The following is a 22,161-nucleotide window of genomic DNA, read 5'->3' as shown; positions in this document are numbered from 1 at the left end:
GGGAGTTTGCATTTGTGACATCTTTAAACCTGCAAGGAATTTAGCTCTTGAATACTAACGTGCATGGTAATATATAGAAACGTGCAATTACATATTAAGATTTGCATAATTAGCAGGCGTACAATATTTTTCAATTGCATCACTGGCAATTTGCTCATCAAATGATTTAAGACACACATAGAAATCAAAAACTTTATTACAAAAATAAGTTACACTCACCTCCATTTTACAGTATAAAACAATTTATTTGCAGGAATGCAAAAATGTTGTTGGCCACCAACAATAGTTTAAAACTGCTAACATCTTTTTTTTTCTCAAAAGGTGGTTATGATTTCATTGAGGGAGTTAACTGTATAGAAAACTGGAATTGATCAGCACAGTTTCCTTGGAGCTATACCTGGAAATAGAATGTATTCTCTGCAGCATCCCTTCTACCAAGATGTTACGTTGATGATCCCACACCAAAACCATGACAAGTATCTTGTACATATTCTGTTAGTCAATGGCTTAGGAGATGTTCAAGGGACCCGTCCGGCGTTAATGTTTGATGATGTTTCAATAGAAAAACAAACCCACCAGATTAACAGTGGCACAAAAGGGACACTGCAGGGCTTTTATTTTTGTTATCGGTTAAAATCAAAGGCAGTCTGATGCCCATGACATTGAAGCCTTTACAAAAGTAACATTTTATCCAAAAAAAACTATACAAACAGTAACTACATACTCTGAAGAAGCGAGGCAGCTAATTCAGTTTAAAATAGGATAAAAGCAGAGCTTGTTCTCTCTCATCTCATGAGAATGTTTTGCATGCCCAGTTTGACTGTTTGCAGTGTCAGAGCTGCAGCGAAAATGACTATATTACATTAAGTACATTGTTTGTGTGCTACAGCTCTTGTGCATATTTTCTTTTGACGAGAACAAGCCCTGTTTTCATCAATATAGTTTCCCTATTTACAGTACAGGCCGGGTAGTTTAGTCCTCTGTACTGAGGTAGTCAACCAACCCTTTAAAGACAAGTTCTGAAAAGAACCACTTTCCTGGAATGCCTGACTTATCCATGCCAGGTGGGTACACCCTAAATAAAAACCTGCAAATGTTCTCTTTCAAACATCCACATCAAAACGATTAACATGGATATTCCAACATTAAAAAATTGCGATTAGCACAAAAATATACAATAGCATCAAGCTCCTTCGAGCCACTTCAAACCTAAGAAACTTAAAAGTGCAAATTCATTAATAACTATTTAAGAATGGCGTATTCGGGGACAGGGAATGGGGGGAGATTGTTAGGGCAATAAATGGAACCCTGCATCAGGGCCAGCTATAGAGGGGCGAAAGAGGCTTAGGCAAATACAATAATCGTGCGGTCATCTTTTTTTTTTTTTTTTTTAAGGTGGCAGTTTCTTCTAAGAACAAAAGTTGGGGAAGGGGAGATGCTTCTTCTGTAAGGCTGGAATATCATTGGACCTTTTTTTTGTCACACTCTTCTTTTTTTTGTTGTTGTCGTCGTTTTATCATCCTTTGCAGCTCATGGTGTAACCCCACACATTAGGTCAGTATCCGCTGTGAGTGACAGGTCAGGACCGGCCTCGGCCCCGCTTCCCTGCTGGACCAATCAGAGATGAAGACAAATTCAGTTTGCTAGCACACAATAACATTGGCGATCTGACGGAATTGTTCCGCTACAAATTGTAAAATCACATAGTTTAGTTACCTCTGCTTGTTCCAGGGCCTCCCCGCTGCGAGAAGGTCAATCTGCCCCTTGGTGTGATGCCGCCACGGGCCCTGGTCTGACCGACACCGCCGCGGATACCGCCCCTTGCTCCTCGGCCTCTCCCAGAGCCCTGAAAATCGTCGTAGCTGTAGAAGGGGTCATCATAGCCACCCCGGTAGTTGTGGTAGTCGTAGCCGTAGTAATCGTAATAGTCTTCATAGCTGTAATATTCGGGAGGGTAAGAGTACCCCCCGCGCCCGCCTCTACCGCGGCCTCTCGTGGGTGGCGGCATGTGGGAAGGCGTATAGTAATAGTAATCATCATACCTGGGAAAGGAAACAAAATGTTTAAACGTGTGTTTGGGGAGGGGTGCTTCTAAATGCAACTTTAATACCACAAGATCTGGTTTTACTCCTCTTACATTTGTGTTTTGGCCGCCTGTCTCTGCGCTTTGCGCTCTTTCCTCTTCTGATCTGGAGGCTTGGCAAACACAATCTCAATATGTTCTCCTTCCAGATCTTTCCCATTGAGATCAGCAAGAGCCTGTGAAAGTTTAACAATTAGAATGAGTTCCCATCGCCCACTTGTTCCAAGGTTAGCCACTCTTATTTCCGTACCTTAACAGCACCATCTCTTTCCTCAAAGTGAACGAATGCGTAGTCTTTCAATTTCTTCACACGCTCCAATTTGCCAAACTGACTAAAAGTCTTTTCAAGAATCTCCTCAGTTACAGAGCTAGCTAGGTTCCTCACAAACAACACTTTCACCTGTCAACAGAAGCAAATTTCATCATGACACAAATCGGTCAAATGTAGCAGAAAAAGCCTTCGAGCTTTACCTTGGCCATGACCTCTGGGTCAGGGTCTTCGATGGGATCCGCCCACTCCACAGTGACCACGTTGCTCCAGACCTTAACCTTCCCGCTCATCAGACGCCGGCGGGCCTGAGCCGCCGTCTTGTGGTCTTCATACTCCAAGAAGCAAAAGCCACGGTTCTTCTTCTTGTCATCAGGTTGATGGTACAGTATGACATCATTTAAACCCTCTGCGGATCAGAAAAAGCAGGAAAAGGAAAGATCAAGATCCAACAAGATTCAGCTTTACAGGACTGAAAACCACAATTGTAGTTTTGCAAAACGGTAACTCACCTGTGACTTTTGCAAATTCTTCAACAATTTGTTCTTTTGTTTTACTCTTGGGGATGGAGCCAACAAACAGTCGATTATTGGCCACCGAGATGCACACGCCAATTAGTTTGCCGGGTCGGATTTCATTGTTGTTGCACTGCGGGACAACAATGACAAAAAGTGCGGTCGTGTCTATTAGACAGACATGTTTCTCCAATGTCTTTTTTTAATATTTCATTCGTCTTCACCATTAAATCATACGCTCGCTCACTTAACGTTCCAACGTACCAGTTTGACAGCCTGCTGTGCCGCCTCTTTGGTGCAGAAAGTGACAAAGGCGTAGCCTCTGTTCAGGCCACTAAGGGGATCCATCATCAGGCGCAAGTCCCAGATAGGGCCAGCTTTCTCAAACAAAGGAACCAGCTCATCTTCAAAGAGGTCTCTGGGGATTTTGCCAACAAATATCTGGCGGAAGGAGAAACATTGGCAGGGCGAGCGTCCTTATTATAAAGTGGGCTAAAGCCACGCGATATCAATAATCTTAACTTCAGGTATCCAATCAACTCTTAGCGGTCAACCACAATTGTAACTAACCAATTTTACTACTGTCGTCCACTGTAATCAACCTAAACTACTCTTGTCATCAAGATGACTTACAGCTGCATAAATAACCTACAAATAAATCAAACAACTTTTCATACCTCTGTCCCAACAGTCGGCTGTGCCCCCGAGTGAGCTGACTCGGGTGGCGGACCGCCGTACTTCCTCTGGCCTGTAGTGACATCGAGTGTGTAGCCAGTCCTCTCCAGCAAGGCCTGACAATAGTTACAATAATGTTATAGGATAAATCAAGACTTAATCAAATGTAAATGTAATAAGTAATGTAACAAGTCTGATTCTGTTCATTTTTATTACTCTGTTACACTTTACTGCGCTTTTGAAACTTGTTCTCACTTTGATTTTGGCTTCATCTGGTCCTTTGTTAGTGTCCGACACTTTGGTCCCTTGTTTCTCTCTTTGCCTGTATGTCTTCATCACGCCACAAAGAAAGGCACTTTTGTTCTGAAAAACAGAGGGGGAAAAACACACACACACACACAAAAAAAAAAGTGACATTCAGTAAATGAGGCTAATGGCACCTAATGAGATGATTTTGTCATGACAAATTAACATCATCTTGATATGGTGTGAGGCAGGGATTGGGCATTTGACCAAAATTTTCTACACTGGTGAATCAATCGATTGGCCATCGAGCCATTCGTTTTAAATCTCTGAACTATGTCTCTTATCTCAGGCGAAGAAACGTAAACATTATGGCTGCTGCTCCCTTACCTGAACATGTGAGAGGTCGCTGTCCTTGAATTGTAAAAGGACTTGAAGAGCACCTTCGTCGTTGAATTCTTTCAGAGCCTCAATTGCTCGATCATCCAAGTCACTGTGTGACACCAATCCTGCAGTAATGGTGGAGCAAACACACGCAGAGGCAAAGAGCTGAGTACCAAACTTGCACTATATTCATGGGCACTGAAAAGGAGCATACAAAGTTTTTTCGTGCAGAGAAGGATCAAACTTCTGTTAAGGGGTTATAAAAGGTCTACCATAAAGAGAGGTGAGCTGTGCTCATTCGCTGCACCTTATTTTCCAAATGGCATGATATTGCAGAATTATTCACAGCAGATGTGACAGTGCAACTAAGAGTTCCTAATGAGTTACTGTGCATTAGGGATGATCACCTTGTCCTAGGCAGCCAAACACTCAAAACAGATGTTGCCATTGTTTCTGCCTTGGACCAATATGGCTTAAGAAAAATTGAGGGAGAAAGGGAGAAAAAAAAAAAAAAAAGCTTGACTGGTACATTTGGAGAGGTGGCTGACCAAAAGGGCAAACTTTTGATTCAAACTGCTCAAATAAAGAAAGAAATTGTGGTAAAGTGAAAAGGAAATTGGATAGGCTATAAAGTATCCACAGGGAGGGAATAACTCTGTTGGCCTCACACCAGTCAAGCAACCATATAGGGAATGCAAATGCTGCCACAGTTTTACACTTTCACTGCTGTGATGTGTAATTTAATATTATGTAGCACTGCAGTACCCATTTTGGTAGGAACCACAAAAAGTTGCTTCGGGATCCCAATCCCCCACTCAAAGCGGTGATGAAGTGACAGTACATGCAAGAGATTTTTCGACAAAAGGGTTGCATATTATTATCATATGCAAATGTGTTAACTGTGCCTTACCTGCTATGTAAATTTCATCTAGTTTTTCAGCAACTTTCTGTGGTAAACCAGCATCTAATAAAGTCTGGAAGTGCTCAGAATGGGTAACTGCAGCAGAGGTGTCCATTGGTTCTTCTGGACCATTCCCATTAATATGTTCTGTGGCCATGTCCCCAGAAATCTGTGTAAATGCAATGAGCCAAATTAATTCTGGTGCAATGGCATAGTTTGGGATGACTTTAGGATAGTGGTAAGTCTCAAACTTGACAGGCAGATATTTCACATTTGTCATTTCTCTGTGAAGTACATAGCGGAGGACAAGAGTGCTAAATTTGTTAGAGCTGTGTGGTCTCCAGACATCTATACTCTTTATCCAAATATATACTGTATCAAGTAACCTGCATGGGCACTGGACATGGACCGAATATTGGGCGCTAAACAGACAACTCACATACACCCAATTCTCCACGGCTATTGATAACAAGACATTGCTGCAGGTCGGTGTGAAAAAGCTTTGTCAAGTGTGGACTAAGTTAGTGTTTCTAGTGCAGAAACCTCTCCTGCTCTGGGCTCCAAATTACATGTTAGCGTATCTTCTGAGTGCTGACTTCAGCACAGGCTAGATTGCTGATACACGTGTTCCATCAGCGAGTGCTCCAGTTTCCGTGATTGTCACTTATATGTGAAGATCGCATCATTTAGCGTTAGGCCCCATGCTATTCTATGAGTACTACTACATCGGTGCTATAATTAAATATATTTTTGGCTTTAGCTTGTTCGGACCGTCTAAGCTTGAGTAGGCCGACACTCAAATCACATTGCAGCACTCCGCAAGGCAAATTCTTAAAACTGCTGGGTGCAATTCTTTTTAAGATCACGTTAAACTTACACTATTTAAATGTCACCCGATGCAGACATTTGATTTGGGCTGTCGAATATTTGCCTTGAAGTGATTTTCATACTGTCAGGTCTGTAAGCACGTGCTTTCAAAGAAAATGTGCTCATCCCTCCCGCGTCTCGATTTTGGAGTTACGAATTCCAAAGAGAGTGAAATTGTTACACACGCCTCAAAACGTTTAACTTGAATTAGTTCGAGGCGTGCTGAAGTAGTTTGATTAGGAGTGCCTCGCGCACGTTGATCAAGCTAAGGGCTAGTATTCAAGGCTAATGCTAATCTAACTAGCCGTGGCTTTACTGGACAATAACACCGCACGTTTGAGTAAAGCATTTGAGATTGCATCTGTTATTCCTACTTTAAATGACAATCCGTTTCCGTGATCTACAAATATAACATAGGTAATAAATAGCCAATTAGCTTTAGTTAGCATGTAATAACAATGAGCGTGTCAATTCTATGATCTGTCAAAATAGGCTAGTTTATGCTAGCATGCTAATTCGAACGGAATTTCAGTGAGGCCATTGTTAGATCGGCAACGGTCGGCACGGATTTCACTGGTTCGGATAATATCGAAGTACATTTGAATTGTATTGTTAGAAGCATGCTGGGCTAAAGATTTAGCTTGCTAGTTGCGTGCTCTGCCAACGTGCCGCCACATAGGAAGAGTCCATTTTCAAAAAGCCGGTCCAGAGAACTCGTCCCCAGCCACCACCAGTTTCCACATTGTTTGAAACAGCAGCGCACTAGTCGGACTTTTCACACACAAACCCGGCAACGATAACGCAATCGAAGAGTAGCAATGGCCCTACCTGCCGCTGGATCACCACCGTATACGGTGTAGGGTAATTTGGAAGATATAGGTTATGTTTGAAAGACGGAAAAAGTGGAAAACTCCCGGCACGGGTCCGGCCTCAGTCATTCACTCTTGATGATGTAAAATGGCTGCCACGTTCACGCCTCGAGTTTTGTCTCGTCGATGGGGTTTCTTGTAGAGTTGTGCACGGGCTCTGCCTTGTAAGCGTTTGTACAGTAGACTAGGGCTAGACCGACAGAGGCTCTCTCCTGACCGTCGTCAAATGTGGCAAACATCAAGGATACTATCACACTACTCATGTGCTTGTTCTTTTATCTTAAACCTACCACTTACTGTAATAGCGCTGTGGTTGTAAGTGGTAATAACACATTAATAAATAATAATAAGGACCAACTGAACAGTTTATACTTTATATTTTTATTTCACCTAGTTTGGTTGATAGAAACAAATCTAACATTGGTTTAGGATATCTCTGCGTTTTTTTGTTTTTTTACTAAGTTATCAATTTATTAAAGCAAGAGTGGGTTTGCTGTCGTGAAGGCCTTTTGTGATTACTGAAGGTTCCCCTTTCACCCACACTGTGTCACTCTTCTCATCGCTTTCATGCAAATCAACATGGACAAAAGAAAAAGGGTGCATATGCCAAGGAAAGGAATTGGATTATTTGAGCAGATGCAATCTGTTTGCACTACTACTTAGTGCATATGGTGGTGGATGGTTCCATTTGGGTCTGTGGTTGACACTGGTTGTTTTCCCCTCAAGAGAAAAACAAAATGTTCATTGAAGTTTGTGTTTTGTTAATAGAACTACAGAAAAAATACTTCATATTTACTCAAGGAGTTATCATCAAAGCTGTCGACCAAAGGACTTTTTTTTTTACTGTTGATGCCGCTCAAAGCTTCTTGGCTTCAAAGTGTGTGAACGCCATCCTTTCATGCAGTTATGAAAGAGCAAAACCTTCGATGCACATAATCTCTGCCTTTAATATAAACCATATAATGGTAAAGGATGGATTAAAAAATGTATGGATTATTGTATGCATGGTAAATAAGTACTTGGTCTTTAAGTGCGGCAACAATCAGACAAATATCAAATGTGCGGTTCCGAAGAGCTGTGTACAAATTTTGCAAATAAATCTATTTGTGTCAACATGAGTCCTCCTCATCCTCGTCAATTGAATTAAAAGCCATGGGATTTATCACCCCAACAACCAAGCGTGTGGGATGAGGGCACTTTAGGAACAAGAAACAAAATACATTCATATTAATCCTTGACATTTCAGATACCGGAGGGGCGGGCAGATTTTTGGTCTCTTAACGACTATCAGGTTTCTTTCTGTTTATTAACAACTTTCTCCAATTTACCATGCACCACATTTTAAACACTGCCAAAAAGGACAGCAATTTGTGAATTGTGATAAATAAATCTCTTCAAAATACATATATTGGGAAACTAAAATAACATTGGTACAGTAGTTCTGTACTTTTGAGTGCATATGTGATATCATTTCACATCAGACATAACTTGCCAAACATTGTTTCCAGATTTCCAGCTTTAATTTAGTTGTTTGCACAAAGATAAGTGTTTTTGTTATTTTTGCTTTCAAACACCAGCACAGTGGATTTGAAATCGTTCAAGGTGTACAAGGTCGACATGGTATTTAGTACTGTCACATTCCTCTTGCTGTCTTTATTTTTCTATTTATTAAGTAAAATTCTTATTATACTAGCTTGAAATCATCAAAATTACTTGGCCATGGAAGAACATTCCATTTTCTTTCCTTCAAGAAGCCAACAAAAGTAGATACTAAATGCTTTGCTTGGCTCCTCTTCACATCATCTGTAGCCGTCCTTCAAGTGAGACATTTTCAGACAGGTGCTTTACAAACTTTGCAGACTGGCTCAATAACACCATGTTCAGTCTAAGACACCCTTGGAATACAAGCAAACATGTAAAGATTGAAATGTTAATAATGAAAGAATAATAGTTACATAAAGAATGTTTGAGCTGGCTTTAAGTAAAGTAGGGCTTCAGAGATTTTTTTGATTGATTCTATGTGACATCGTCTTCAAAGGAGATCATTACTGATGTCTTGTTTTTTAGGTACTGGTTGTTTTTTTAAATAAAATACAAATGCTTCTTTGCATACAGTTATTTCTCATTTACATCTGCAGTGAGCCTTTTAGAATTTACCTGAGTATTGAAAATAATCTCATTCAATTCACTTCCTACTTCTCATGACATGACATTTAATTAAAAACACCCATTAGTAACTAGGTAACAAAGAAATTAATTCCAATGACCATCATGGAAGAAAGAAACAGTTTGACGTTTCATGGTTGCTTTTATCTTTGTCTGCTTCCAAGGGATTATTAAAGAGGTCATCATGCACAGTGAAGAGAGATGATAGATAGGGTTGTCAGGTTTCCCTTACTCCAGAAAGTGATGGAAAACAGGCACACAGGTATAAAGCTGCTTTCGAGGGACGGCTCTTTATCGGAAAGTCGTCCTGAGCAGAGACACTTCACAGGGAAAACGTCAACAACAAGAAAGGTAGGATAATTGCAGTATCTACACTGTGATCCTGAACAAGACAGAAACTAGAAATGGACTGGATATATTAAACGTATTTGTCTTTGTGCAATTAGGAAACCACTGCAACCATAATGGGATCGGTGAAATCAGTTGGACCACTTATTTTCTTATTGGCGACTCTTCTCTATATTACCAATTCTTATCCCGACTTGGACTTTTCACACAGTAAGTTGTAACTTGTTTCTTTCAACAACAACAACAAAAAAAGAGACAAAGATTGTGATTGGTAAGATTGGATTTATTGCAAAAAGAAACCTTCTGACATTGCTTACCTTCTTATACAGTAGGATGTGAGGAGTGCACGCTGAAAAAGAGCAAAGTTTTCTCACGGGACCAGCCAATCTTTCAGTGTCAGGGTTGCTGCTTCTCGAGGGCTTACCCGACACCTCTCCGGGTCAAGAAATTTATGATGAACCCGAAGAATATCACTTCAGAGGCAGCGTGTTGCACAGCGAGCAGCAGCCATGAGGTAATAAACTGTGCAAGATGGGACTTATCGTATCGTATCAGTTTAATTGGAAAGATATTCATCGTTTAAAGTAGAAAGATTTCTTACTCGATTAGCACGAGACAAGTTAAATCCTGCATTGGTCATCAAGCAATCAACCATCAGATTGACTTCATTTTTTTCATTTGTTTACAGGTAAAAGTGAGAAACTTTGTGGTGAGAAACCACACAGGCTGCTATTGCGGCACCTGCATATATCACAAGATCTGATTGATGGAAAACGGAGATGAGTGGACCGGTTTTGCTCTACGGCAGCGTGTTTCATGTTCTGTGCACACGTTTTACTCTATTTAGGAAGGCATGCTCTCGTGCTGCTTGCCAAGTCATATTTTGCTCCTTTGTCTGTGATGTGTCATGTACTCCAACAATGTGAACTCACAATTTATGTTGTCATCAGTGTATGTAATGTTGGTGTTTATGTAACATTGATAAATAGTGGTTGGTGAGCTTTGTGTTATGTGCAGTGATTCTGTTTGGCAGATAAATGTGAAAAAAATAAATAAATGAAATGTGGATTATCAAAACAAAGTGATTTTTTTTTTTTTCAAAATGGTTATTAAACTAAGATAAATCTAAAAAATATAAACACCTGATCCTGAAATAAACTCCACTGGTCGATCTACTTTTTGACAGGTTATTCATAATATATTAAAATTTATTTTCGCAGTAGATGTGCTGATGTTTGCAAATGTCATCATAAGGAAGATAGTACGCTTTTATGAAGGACTACATACGATTTAAACGTGTGTGCAATCATTGCATGATGTTTTTTTTTCGCCCTTAAATGCAGGAGGGCATACTGAATGAAAGAGACTTCACCACCTCTGCTCTTAAAAGGTCGCGAACGCTTTGTTTACATTCTAGTGCGTGTGTGCGTCCATGTGAGACGAGCATATTTACCCCCCCCCCCCCCCCCCCCCACACACACACACACACACACACACACACTCTCCACCAATTGATACAGACTCCGACCCACCCACTAGCGACCCCTCCCCCCTCCTCCCCCCACCTCCCTCCCCCACCCTTACGTGCACGTGCGTGTGCCATTCTGGCAGCGTAACATCTGTGCGTGCGTACGCGCTACGCGGTCGTGATTGTTGTGAAGATGGCGGAGGGGGAGACGGAGAGGGAATATGACACACGGAAAGCGAACGACGATCTCCGCGGCCGCTTCCACGGCTTGACCGCGGCCCTGAGGGAGAGCACAAAGTCGCCGCTGGAAGCCTCGCTGATTTTCTGCCAGGAGTTTTGCCAGGTTAGCCCGATCATCCCCCAGCTAGCTCCGTTCGCTGTGTCCCTTCTGTGCCTTCCTGGCCGAGGATGCCCGTTTACATCGGCTACAACAATGTAGCTAAAGGCGCTAGCCGCACTGTTAGCTTGCTGCTACCCCCGAGATGGGGACCAAGAGTGGGAGGCCTGCGTGCTTTTCCGCCCTTTCTCCGGGAATGTTTCACTCCGATCATTCTGCATGAAGACCAGCCATTTTGGTGGCTGAAAGTCGCGCTCATGTGCGCCGACTGTGATCGCGTTTTTCCAGGCCAGATTGCTAGCAGGAGATCAATGCTGCTAGCTGGTATGCAGGGTCCCACTATCCTGTGCAGTGGTCATGCTGTGGGAAAAAAATGGATAGCTGCGTTAGCGAGAGCTTCGTTATAGCTTATTACATTTGTAACAGATGTGTAATCGAGCCGTCATAAACACAGCACCTCGCGCACTGTCGCTTGCGTGAGCATTTTGATCGCTTGGGGGGATGTGGGCTACTTTTGTGAGGCAGGAAAAATCAATTATGTGTTGCCAAGGTGTTAGCTTAGGCCCTATGCATTCATTTTTACCCAGCTAATCACACCAGATGAAATACTCATTGAAAGTAGGCAGATTAGCAAGAGATGTGACTGCAGCTAGAAGGTATTTTACGTAGCAAATGTGCGGCTGTGGTCAGTCGACTCCATTACTCTCCCACCCTTCTTTTATTTATTTGCCACGACCACATAAATATCATCTGCTCGTGTGTTCGATAGCCTTGCCGTTCGATCGATATCTGATTGCAAGGTAACTAACAAAGATGGGACTCCCATTGAGGATTTCCTGCAACTTACAACAAAGTTCTTTGTGTGAAAGGGCGAGTGCAGCTCGGCCTGTGTGTACCTAATGGCAAGGAGTTGTGTTTCCAAACAGTGGGGGAAAAGAATGAAAGAGTCGTTTTACGTCAAAATGAAGTAGACGGTTCTATCAGGCCTTGTGCTACTTTCGCGTGCACATAAATGTGCATAATGTTGATGATTTTTGTAACATTGAAATGGGGTGGGTTGAAAAGTGCATGCAATCTGATTTATTTCTGTTCAACTCCATTTCGGATGTATCACATTCTATGCTCTTTTAGATAAACTACACTTAACCAATTCCTAACTAATTAAAAATACAGCTACCATTGGTAGCAAATTGCAATCATATTGTTAAACGGTAGCTTTTTTTGTGATCGTGTTATTATAATGTCTGTATATTTCTTTTGCATTATATCAACTGATAATTAAAGAGTAGAATCAATTCCAATCACTCTTCAATATTTATTTTTATTCTTGCAGATAAATGTACTAATCACAAATTAAAATGAATGAATATGGTTCTTTATGAAAGGGTTGATCTTTTCAGTCATTTGTAAGATTGCTTCTTAGCAACAAATTTTAATGTTAAAACAGAAAGGTTTTGCATAAACATAGCGTGTTATTTTTTTATATTGTCTAAAATTCTTCTGAGGGGAAAACAGTCAAAAATGCGATTGTTACGCCGCAAATACTCAATTTACAAGTTACAATTGGTAGTTGCCAAGTGGGATACATTGTGGTTGTCTCTGACCATATGTTTCTACTCTACACAGTTTTAGAATGCAAATGTAAGGGAAAAGGGTACAATAAGGTTTCAAATTTTCTTATAACTGAAATTATTCTGTTGCAATTTTCTTTCAAACGCTAGAAAAAAACACAATTGTTTTGTTGAACAACTCATGTGGCACAAATATGTCTGTGTGTGTATTATTGTACAGAACCACAATTCATCCCACCATTTCTTACTGTTCCTGTAAAAATGGATCATTGTAAAACGGATCTTGTTTTTTCATAATATTTTCCATCTACAAAGGAAGTGTGATAAGAAATGCACAAAATATAGTTTAAAAACTGGGCACCTCTCTGATCAACAGTGATGAATCATCTGCTAAGATCAACATGACTTTTCACGCACTTTCTTTTCCGCTGGAGATGGCTAGCTTTGTACTGACTGTCTTGTGTTTTTCCCGGTCAGGCCCTGGTGGATTATGCCGGCCGTTGGAAAACCGACGAGGATCCACTGCCTTTGCTGGAGGTTTACACAGTGGCCATCCTCAGCTTCGCCAACGCCGCCTCCTGTCTCTCCTCCGAATGTGAAAATGTGCCACTCCTACTTGAAAAGTTAACATTGTACGTATGAGCCGTGGAAACGCTCTTCATTGATTTTATCACACTAACATGCACACATTCACTATTCAGTGAAATCCAATACAAGAGCCGTATCAATAACGGAGCCTTTACAATGGTGCTGTTTTGAAATTATTGACACTTTTGCAGTAGTAGTGATAGTCAAATATTTTGACTTCGCAATGGGGTTAAATAAGGTAACCAAAATATTAGAACATGTATGTTGGACAGTGGATTATTATTCAAAAAGCGCTTAACAAACGACCTGTTTGACGAAGACCTTGTCGTGGATGCACTTAGATAAACGTGCCAAAATCCACATGAAAATGTTGGCAGGGAGCGTGAAATAATATGCAAAGTAGCACTGAATTTACACACTCTTGCACACAACAGATGACAACATACACTCACTCGCCACAGGCCTAAGTTTGCACGTTGCAAATTGATGAGACCTGTTCTTTAGTCATGAACCAATTTTTTGTGATTGTTTTCAGCAATGTAGACATGCACTGCGAGTTTAAATTTGTAACTAACACATTAAGTGTGTATCGCCAATACACACACATGCTGATTCATGTTATCACTCCATATTTTCTGTTTACCCTTCGTAATGGATGGCTGTCCTTGTAAACGTTATTTGTTTTCTGAATGTTTGAATTCGCAGGAGCTGTGCGGAGCTGGTGCTCTTACTGCCCCAGCACATCCCAGGTGCCTTATGGGAGGAGTTTAAGTCCTCCATGAAGGTCAGTATACCCAGCCTTGGTGAGCTTCTTGGATATTTTGTGTCGAAGTTACTTATTGAGTTGAGCTCGACCTAGAGACTGCACATAGATAGATATCTTATTTTTGTGAAAATGCCAAAAAGTAAATTACACATTCATTTGCCTTCTGTTACAGTTGGCACACAGCCTTTTGCAAGAAAGTGGGAGTGCACAGCTTCGGCCACTTTTTGCTCTGGCACAGCAAGATGGCATCTGGTCCAACACCACACTCAGCAGCATCTTGTCCAACACCACCCCTCAAACTGAGCAAGGTTCTTGCCCTCACCACACTCATTAGGTCTTATATGTTTTCCATATGTCGTCGCTCACCTTTCTTCTTTCCTATTCTTTAGTTCACGAGTATCTCGAGTTGGAGGGCCCCACACTTCTCAGCATGCGCATAAAGCACCTTATCAAAGTGGAGAGTGTTGATAAAGCCGCTGCCCTTGCAAAGATGTGCTCGGAGTATCCAGGATATGAAGGAAAAGGGAACTTCAAACAAACCTACTTGCTCTGTATTTGCATGAGCAAAAGTCAGGAGCAGCTCATGGAAGAGGTAAGAAGCATGTCAACTAGTATTTTGTGTTTTGATTAGTCTGCAGTTCCCACTATCACACTTTTTTACTGCCGTTGGGTTTCCATGTCATTTGATACCAAAAAAAAAAAATCCACGAGGGGCCTGAGGAAAAGAATTCATTATATTAGTGTGTTGCTGATTGATCCCACCTAAAATTGTGTTTTCTCTGCTCTTTATAGATATCATCAATAGACTGCAAAGATGCTCTGGAAATGATCTGTAACTTGGAGTCTGAAGGAGACGAGAAAGGAGCGCAGTGCTTATGTTCTGCCTTTCTCAAGCGACAACTTCTTCAAGGAGACGTTTATTGTGCCTGGTAAGTGTGGCTGTTTGTTTGGAAAGAATCCCGTCCAAGCTCTTAGTAAAGTACTTGTTTAGAATTTGTTTAGAATTCACTTGAGGGAGATTTTTTATTCAGAGAACCTGAAAGAATCCGTATAAACACTGTCGCTAGCAGATCCAGATATTTTCTATTAGTTGATCAAATATTGACTGTCAATTTTTCACATTGTATGCGCACCTTTAGAGGACACCAGTGTGTGTCTGTCCATGTTTTGCTTCCACTAGATTGTCATGCTTGACGACGTCATTGGTGATCTTTATTTTGCAGGGAACTGACGCTGTTCTGGAGTAAGCTACTCATGCGTTTGGAGTCTTCGGCCGACTCGTTCCTTAGCCACAGTAAAGAGATGGCTCTTCTCTGCAGGAGTGTCTGTCACATTTTATTCCTTATCAAAGTCATCCAGAACGAGGTAACAGATAGACAAATCCAATCAAGCAAGTGAACTGATGTCAACGAGCCTCAACAATTGTTTTGTTTTCTGGTTTGTGTCCAGGTTGGAGAAGTGGGGCTTCCAGTTTGTGTGGAAATGTGCATTCAGGCTCTAAAAATGACCTCAAGTGACCATACGGATAGCAAATCCACAATCTGCAAGACTATTTCCTGCATCTTGCCGACTGATCTCGAAGTGAAGCGTGCATGTCAGCTGACTGAATTCCTCCTCCAACCTACTGTTGACTCCTACTACGCTGTAGAGTCACTGTACAACGAACCGGATCAAAAGCCCGAGGAGGACGGGAGTCTGCCGGTGCCCAATTCCTTACGCTGTGAATTACTGCTGGCCTTGAAGACACAGTGGCCTTTTGATCCAGAGTTCTGGGACTGGAAAACATTGAAATGCAATTGCTTGGCACTGATGGGCGAGGAAGCGGCTATCGTGTCATCCATTGACACGCTCAATGACACGGACGAACAAGAGGTGGAAAGTACACAAGCAAAACTCCCGGAGTATAGAGACCTGGAGGACTTCCTGTTAACCACTACAAACGAACTCAATGAAATCACAGACGAAAAAGAAAAAAACCGAGAAGCCAAGAAACTCCGCGAGCAAGGATTCGTATCGGCTCGCTTTCGAAATTGGCGAGCCTACATGCAGTATTGTGTTCTGTGTGACAAGGAGTTCTTGGGTCACAGAATAGTTCGGCACGCTCAGAAGCATTTTAAAGACGGGGTGTATCTATGTCCTATTTGTGCAGACAGCTTTGAAAGTAAAGAAGTTTTAGAGCCACATGTAGCGTCACACGTCAAGCAGTCGTGTAAAGAGCGGCTTGCTGCAATGAAAACGGTTAGAAAGGGGATAAAACTACCGCAGTCTCCTAAAAGTCCATCCAAAACTTTCAAATGCGTTCCTTCAACGATGAACAGTCCCGTCAGTAGCGACTCACAAACCAGTATCCAACCAGTGAAGGTAGACCAAATGACGCCCGTCACGCAAATAAGTCAAGATTGCTTCTGTCCTGTTAAAAATTGTTCCAAAGCCTTCAAGTTTTTCCGCAACCTCATGGCTCATGTTAGGTCACACAAAGACGACGAAGAGGCCACGAGGTTTTTGGAAATACAGAAACAAAAAGTGGTGTGCCAGTATTGTAGGCGGCAGTTTGTTAATGTTCAACATCTTAATGATCATTTGCAGATGCATTGTGGTAGCAAACCATACATATGCATACAATTGGGTTGCAAGGCCAACTTTAATTCCAATTCAGAACTTCTCATGCATAGGAAAACACACTCAGAGTTTAAGGCCCAGTGTATGTTTCCAAACTGTGGGCAGATTTTTAGCGAGGCCTACCTTTTGTACGATCACGAAGCTCAGCATTATCTCACCTACACCTGCCCGACAGATGACTGCGGCAAAATATTCTACTCGCAGGGTCAGTTCTTATCTCACCAACAGATTCACAACACCAACAATGCGGTCAACAACGTGGTAGTCGTAAACGAGAGCACTCCTGTCTTTTCCAAAGTCGAACTGCCACAGGAGAATATTCCATGTCAGGCAGACATGCAATCTGCTGCTGTTTGCCTTGACACCAATAATTCCGACGCATTTATGAAAGAAGCATCAAAGGCAAACGCGTCCCCATGCAGCTCCCCAGAAGTTTCTAAAGACCTCATTCCTGTTCGAGTGAAACATTCGATTGAAAACATGTTAAATTCTGTGGCACATGTTGAACTGAAAGACCCAGACAAATGCTACACTCCACTAACAAACCCCAGCTCAGCGCCAGCTGACTTGAAAGGAGCACTGGAGGCTCAGCAGGCACACCAGGCAATGGCAGAGCAAGCGAAAATGATCTCACCCCCTGTCCCGAGTGCTACTAATGTCCTGGCGAGTCAACAAGCAGCCGAGCAAAATAACATCCAAGCCGATGACTTTCACAAAGCGATACCAGAAATGATTTCTCTGAGCCAAATTAAGACAGAAATCCCTTCCTCACTGCAGGGATATCCCTCAGGAAATTCCGCTGTATCCAGCAACGAGGAAGGTCTACATAGCTGCCCGCAAAACGAGTGCACAAGGGCTTACAGTACAAACAAAAGTTTGTCGAGACACGTGAAGAAGCAACATCCTGAAATATTTGAGAACTGGAAGTTGGCCAAGAAGTACAACAAAGTGGCCAGGATCACGGCAAAAAAGGCACCAGCTGGAGTCGCTGTGCGCAGGCAGTTTCCCAACGGTAACAACCAGCCGCCAAATCAACCACCAAATCCGCCCGGACCTCTATGCAACAAACCCGGGATGGAGCAAATCGATTACACGGCGGGATGTTCAACCTCACCTGCTCAGTGTTATCCCACCTCAATGGACCCTGTGCCCATCACTCCAATGGTGAATCCTACACTGTACCCATCCTGGGGGAGCTCCAACAACACAGAGGAAATCAGTCAGCCCGACATGCCCCAGTCGTGGTCTTCACCTCAACTCAACAGCTGTTACCCAGATGCCTTCAATGCGAATGAGTGCCCCTCCCGCAACTATATGCATTGGCAGCCTGATCCTTATCCAACCACGGCTTCACTCCCAGCTGAGCGAGAGCACTTGATGGCAGCTTTACATGGAGCCCCTGGGTCCAACGTTCCTTCAGATTCAAGTTTGATGTCTCAATACTTATCCAGTTCATTAATGCTCGACAACGGAGGGCAGATGCACAATGGCGTCAATCAGTATGGGCTAATGTCTTCCGATGGAAGGGGGGTTCCAATGGATGGAAAGAAAACCAGCGTGGCAGGACAGTCGGATAATGGGGACAGCATGTCGACAATTCATAGTCTACCCGAAGGAAGTTACCACACTCCGTTTGCTCAGAGCGATAACTCAATGACTCAGAGTTCACCAGTCGATGTTTCTATGAAATGTCTGAGCCCAGAAGCCCAAGAGACATCAAAAGCTGCAGTGAAATTAATTAAAACAGAAAACATGGCAGCTTCTGGATATGAACATGCTGATAATGCTGTGGACGGCATGCTTAGCCCACACAGTACCGCCCAGACTGACTTTAATTTCGAAGCAGACTGTACTAATACGGAATGTGAAGCTACTGATGAGAAAGAGGATACTGATGGCCAAAAGGGAAAACGCAGTAAGATAAGCAAGCGGACCAAGTGGCCAGCTATTATTAAGGACGGCAAGGTCATTTGTCGGAGGTGCTTCAGAGAGTTCACAAGCACAAAGTCCCTCGGTGGTCATCTGTCCAAACGCTCGCAGTGTCGGCCGTTAGATGAAATTGACCTGACTGCCGATCTACCCACATCCTTTCTTGATTTTCTCAATGACCCGCATGTCCCGGAAACTAACGGAGCCATTTTTAACTTGTCAAATGGTGATTTCCAGCAGGAACCAAGTAGCTTGACCCCTTTGAACTCTTCCATGGCACTGAAAAAAGAACCTCAACATACAAATATAACTGACTTTTCAAACATCTCTGCTGCTACTGCCCCTGGAAGTCAACAAGAGAAAGCAGCCGGGCCGGCTTACACTGCCCCTGCTCCACCTCATCAGGAGGATCACTTGATGGAAATCTCCAATGCCTTTCAAAGGTTGGATTTAATTGAAGCTGCCCAAGAGAAGATGCGGGGTAATCTGTCCCTAGAGCCAAGTCTCGCCCATTGTGATACAACCTCTGAACTGAAAAAAAGCAAACCCGCACCAAGCAAGAAAGATGACAAGGTTTTAGCAAAAGTAGCCAAACCTTTTAAATGTGTCAGAGAAGATTGCGAATACTCGTTCATGACGAAGGAGGCGTTATTCAGACATTTAAATAAAATGCACGATTACTCTAACGGTATGATTGAAGAACTGAAACGATGCCCCGCCAAACTGTCTCCGTACACTTGCCAGATTTGCTCCAAAACTTTTACGAGAACGACAGGCTTGAGAATTCACTATGAGAAGGTCCATCGATTGTCAAAGGCAGAAGCGCTAAAGTATAAGATAAGTGCTCGAACTAGACCGCAATTAGTCCAATCGAACTCTTTGCCTTCGAGTGAGGCTGACGCTGACACCAGTGGTGTCACAAAATCCACAACTAGCTTTCCGTACATCAAACAAGAGCCCCTCGACATTGAAATCCAACCTCAAACTGACAATGCAAACAATCCAGAAGCTCCTCAGATTGTTTCACCAGGAAATCTTGTAAATGATGGCTTCTCACAAGCAGCATCAACTGTCACGTGTTTGCCCCCGGCTGAAAGCTCCTTAGATGACAGGCCGTTGGTTGAGGGCATGCAGGCTGATCCTGAAAGGTCCCAAGCGCAGCTGACAGTGGCGGCTACGTGCCCAGATGTCCAACGCAATTTTGGTTTAAATGAGAAATGTGGTCTCATGAAACCAAAAGAGCTTCACACAATCAGCAAAATTCGGGAACCAAAGTTCAACCTTCCTCCTGGTTCTGCTTCATCGTCCCCAGAAAAACCAAGCAGCTCCAAAAACACACCCATCCAAGATGAAATCCACAAAAAGCTTCAAAAAAGAACCGGGCTCAAAATGTGCGACGCCGACAACGCTTTCAATCCCTACAGACCGTATCGCTGTGTTCATGAAGGCTGCACCGCTGCTTTTACCATCCAGCACAATTTGATCCTCCACTACCGGGCCATGCATCAAGCATCCCTGCCCCCAAGCAAAGAAGAATGCAGCCCGGAGAAGAGCAGTGTCCCAAATGGCCAAGAGAGCTATGAGATGATCACAGGCAAAGGTCACGAAGTCAGGTGTCAAGTGAAAAACTGCTCTCGGGTGTTCATGGGAGTCACGAGGTTAGTGCAACACTACCTTTTGCTTCACAAATTCACCCGTGACAAAGCCACGTCAATGATGGCCTGCATGGCCATAGGAACTTTCACCTGCGATCGGCCCGAATGCGAGCTCCCTTTCAGTTCAGTGGACAAGTACATTGAACACATCAAGAGTTTCCACAAAGAAATTGCCGTCTCGGAGAGCGGCTCAGTCGACACCACCTTCAAGTGCGAGTACGAAGGGTGCGAGCGCTTTTATTCCACAAAGTCCAATCTTCTTCGCCACCTGATAAAAAAGCACGACTATGTTTATGAGCCGAGATCAACTGACGGAAGAAGGAATAGATCGATAGGGCTGTTCACCACGATCAACAATGGAAAAGAAAATGTGGAAAACAAATTCAAAATGAAGAAGAAAAATGTCAAGAAAAAAGACGGAAAGACCATTGAACATTGGACCAATTTTGGGAAGCCTACGCTTAAAACCCACGACGAAGCAACGGCCATGTGCACCAAGAAGTGGCCATTGCAGTACCCGTGCATGCTAATAGGCTGTGACACGATCGAGGAAGCGGAAAAAAGTATTTTCAAGCATTACGTGACTCACGGCCTCACGGAGAGATACATCGAAGACCAGAGGAGCCAGTTCATTTTCTGCAAAAAGTACCGATTTAAAGACGCGGACAAATCAGAAGGCACGTCATGCACGTCCTCAGATGAGACAGAGTCGGAGGAGAACGATAAATCCATTGAACAGAGCGCAGACGAGATAGTCGAAAGAATGAGCCGAGACGACGGCAAGCTTTCCAACGACGAAAGTGGAGATTCTCAAGCGTCAACCGGGACGGACGGCGGAGTGAAACGAGGGCGTCCCAGAAAACCTGTTAATCCTACACCAGCTTGTCCCCAGAGGATACAAACCCTTCGCAATCGTATGACTGTTAGCAGCTCAAGGGAAAACTCCAATCCTGGCACCCCTGTAGCCCAGGACCCAGAAGACGACGTGAACGCCATGGCGGGGTCTTTCAAACCGTTGGGACTGGAGGACTCTTTCCTGAAATTCTTGGAAACCTCCGAGTCGACCCACACCTGCAAACGGAAACTGAACGATAAGCCTTCCGGCGAGCTGCCGTCCAAAAGACGACAGACACACAAACAGAGGACTGCTCTGAGAACTAAAACCAGTGATCACTTCCGATGGTGTGAGAAACTCGTAGACTTTAGAAATCCACATAATCTCAAATCGGTGAGCAATGTGAAGATAGTCATGGATAAAACGTTTTCAAACGGTGCTGATCTTTTGCTTAAGCAGCTACAAGACATGAAGCCCTTGGTCATGATAAAAAAGTGGCTTTACAGCGGATCATAGCCCCATGTTTTATTTCCAACTCCGTCTCACTCAGGATTTGAGAAGTATGCTGCAGAATGGTTTGACAATGCATCAAATTTCCAACTTTTAACAGTAATGGTCACAGCTAATGATGAAATGGCCTATTTTCTACACCATGAATTTAAATGTCTTGGATGATTTTAAGTATGTATGTTAGTCCTAATAACCAGGTAATCCATAGGGCATAGATTTTAGATTCATGTTTGTATTTATGCTTAGTACTGAAGATGTTTTTTTTGCTAAATGGATACTTTTAAAGAAACAAATGTTTTTATATATCCCTATGGGATTTAATGTTTCGTTTGTATTTATTTCATCCTTTTTCAACACTAGTAGACCTATCTGTAATATTTACATGTCTTCCACAAAGTGTTCAATAAAATGTTACTGTTCTTTTTGTAAAAGATTGTCTTTGTACAGTAGGTTGTCATAGGCATATTGTTGATATTCTTTAGTTATTTATTACTAATATTGTTTATTATTCCTAACTTTGATGACTTACTTACAACATAAATTAAACTAATCATTAGTTATTAA

The 22,161-nt window shown here is 42.6% G+C and overlaps 3 protein-coding genes across 5 annotated transcripts; 2 read left to right on the top strand and 1 right to left on the bottom strand.

Moving 5' to 3' along the window:
* Window positions 1-178: 178 nt before the first annotated feature.
* On the bottom strand, window positions 179-6,922 carry LOC119116807 (heterogeneous nuclear ribonucleoprotein Q). Of its 3 annotated transcripts, none has more exons than XM_037242508.1 (12): window positions 6,765-6,922; window positions 5,079-5,238; window positions 4,175-4,293; window positions 3,797-3,904; window positions 3,544-3,657; window positions 3,131-3,307; window positions 2,864-2,999; window positions 2,555-2,760; window positions 2,334-2,483; window positions 2,138-2,259; window positions 1,717-2,042; window positions 179-1,608 (listed from the first exon to the last, which is right to left on the bottom strand). In XM_037242508.1, the coding sequence occupies exons 2-12, from the start codon at window positions 5,224-5,226 to the stop codon at window positions 1,580-1,582; spliced, it is 1,635 nt and encodes a 544-aa protein (XP_037098403.1). In that variant the 5' UTR covers window positions 5,227-5,238; window positions 6,765-6,922; the 3' UTR covers window positions 179-1,579. The 3 variants fall into 3 exon arrangements, with proteins under 3 accessions (XP_037098403.1, XP_037098404.1, XP_037098405.1); XM_037242509.1 differs by having other exon boundaries at window positions 179-1,605; XM_037242510.1 differs by lacking the exon at window positions 5,079-5,238 and having other exon boundaries at window positions 6,765-6,909.
* Window positions 6,923-9,199: 2,277 nt separating this feature from the next.
* cga (glycoprotein hormones, alpha polypeptide) lies at window positions 9,200-10,407 on the top strand. The gene is made up of 4 exons (XM_037242511.1): window positions 9,200-9,322; window positions 9,418-9,529; window positions 9,649-9,833; window positions 10,008-10,407. The coding sequence occupies exons 1-4, from the start codon at window positions 9,215-9,217 to the stop codon at window positions 10,080-10,082; spliced, it is 480 nt and encodes a 159-aa protein (XP_037098406.1). The 5' UTR covers window positions 9,200-9,214; the 3' UTR covers window positions 10,083-10,407.
* A 483-nt stretch (window positions 10,408-10,890) lies between these two features.
* znf292a (zinc finger protein 292a) lies at window positions 10,891-22,028 on the top strand. Its single transcript, XM_037241008.1, has 8 exons — window positions 10,891-11,130; window positions 13,173-13,327; window positions 13,989-14,067; window positions 14,222-14,357; window positions 14,439-14,641; window positions 14,842-14,978; window positions 15,273-15,414; window positions 15,499-22,028. The coding sequence occupies exons 1-8, from the start codon at window positions 10,981-10,983 to the stop codon at window positions 21,601-21,603; spliced, it is 7,107 nt and encodes a 2,368-aa protein (XP_037096903.1). The 5' UTR covers window positions 10,891-10,980; the 3' UTR covers window positions 21,604-22,028.
* Window positions 22,029-22,161: the final 133 nt, after the last annotated feature.

This window comes from Syngnathus acus, chromosome 22, assembly GCF_901709675.1.
Source record: "Syngnathus acus chromosome 22, fSynAcu1.2, whole genome shotgun sequence".
In the NCBI taxonomy this organism is placed as follows: Eukaryota; Metazoa; Chordata; class Actinopteri; order Syngnathiformes; family Syngnathidae; genus Syngnathus; species Syngnathus acus.
Note: the sequence above shows the minus strand (reverse complement) of the source record. Positions and strands in the feature narration are given on the sequence as shown.

Excerpts from the sequence above, each read along its gene's own strand:
- LOC119116807 (XM_037242508.1), bottom strand. The coding sequence starts at position 5,226 with ATGGCCACAGAACATATTAATGGGAATGGTCCAGAAGAACCAATGGAC. Across the intron at positions 4,294-5,078 it reads AGATGAAATTTACATAGCAG|GATTGGTGTCACACAGTGAC; the intron begins GTAAGGCACAGT and ends CCATTACTGCAG. Across the intron at positions 2,761-2,863 it reads AGAATTTGCAAAAGTCACAG|AGGGTTTAAATGATGTCATA; the intron begins GTGAGTTACCGT and ends TCTGATCCGCAG.
- cga (XM_037242511.1), top strand. The coding sequence starts at position 9,215 with ATGGAAAACAGGCACACAGGTATAAAGCTGCTTTCGAGGGACGGCTCT. Across the intron at positions 9,530-9,648 it reads CGACTTGGACTTTTCACACA|TAGGATGTGAGGAGTGCACG; the intron begins GTAAGTTGTAAC and ends CTTCTTATACAG. Across the intron at positions 9,834-10,007 it reads CAGCGAGCAGCAGCCATGAG|GTAAAAGTGAGAAACTTTGT; the intron begins GTAATAAACTGT and ends ATTTGTTTACAG.
- znf292a (XM_037241008.1), top strand. The coding sequence starts at position 10,981 with ATGGCGGAGGGGGAGACGGAGAGGGAATATGACACACGGAAAGCGAAC. Across the intron at positions 11,131-13,172 it reads TCTGCCAGGAGTTTTGCCAG|GCCCTGGTGGATTATGCCGG; the intron begins GTTAGCCCGATC and ends TTTCCCGGTCAG. Across the intron at positions 15,415-15,498 it reads TCAAAGTCATCCAGAACGAG|GTTGGAGAAGTGGGGCTTCC; the intron begins GTAACAGATAGA and ends GTTTGTGTCCAG.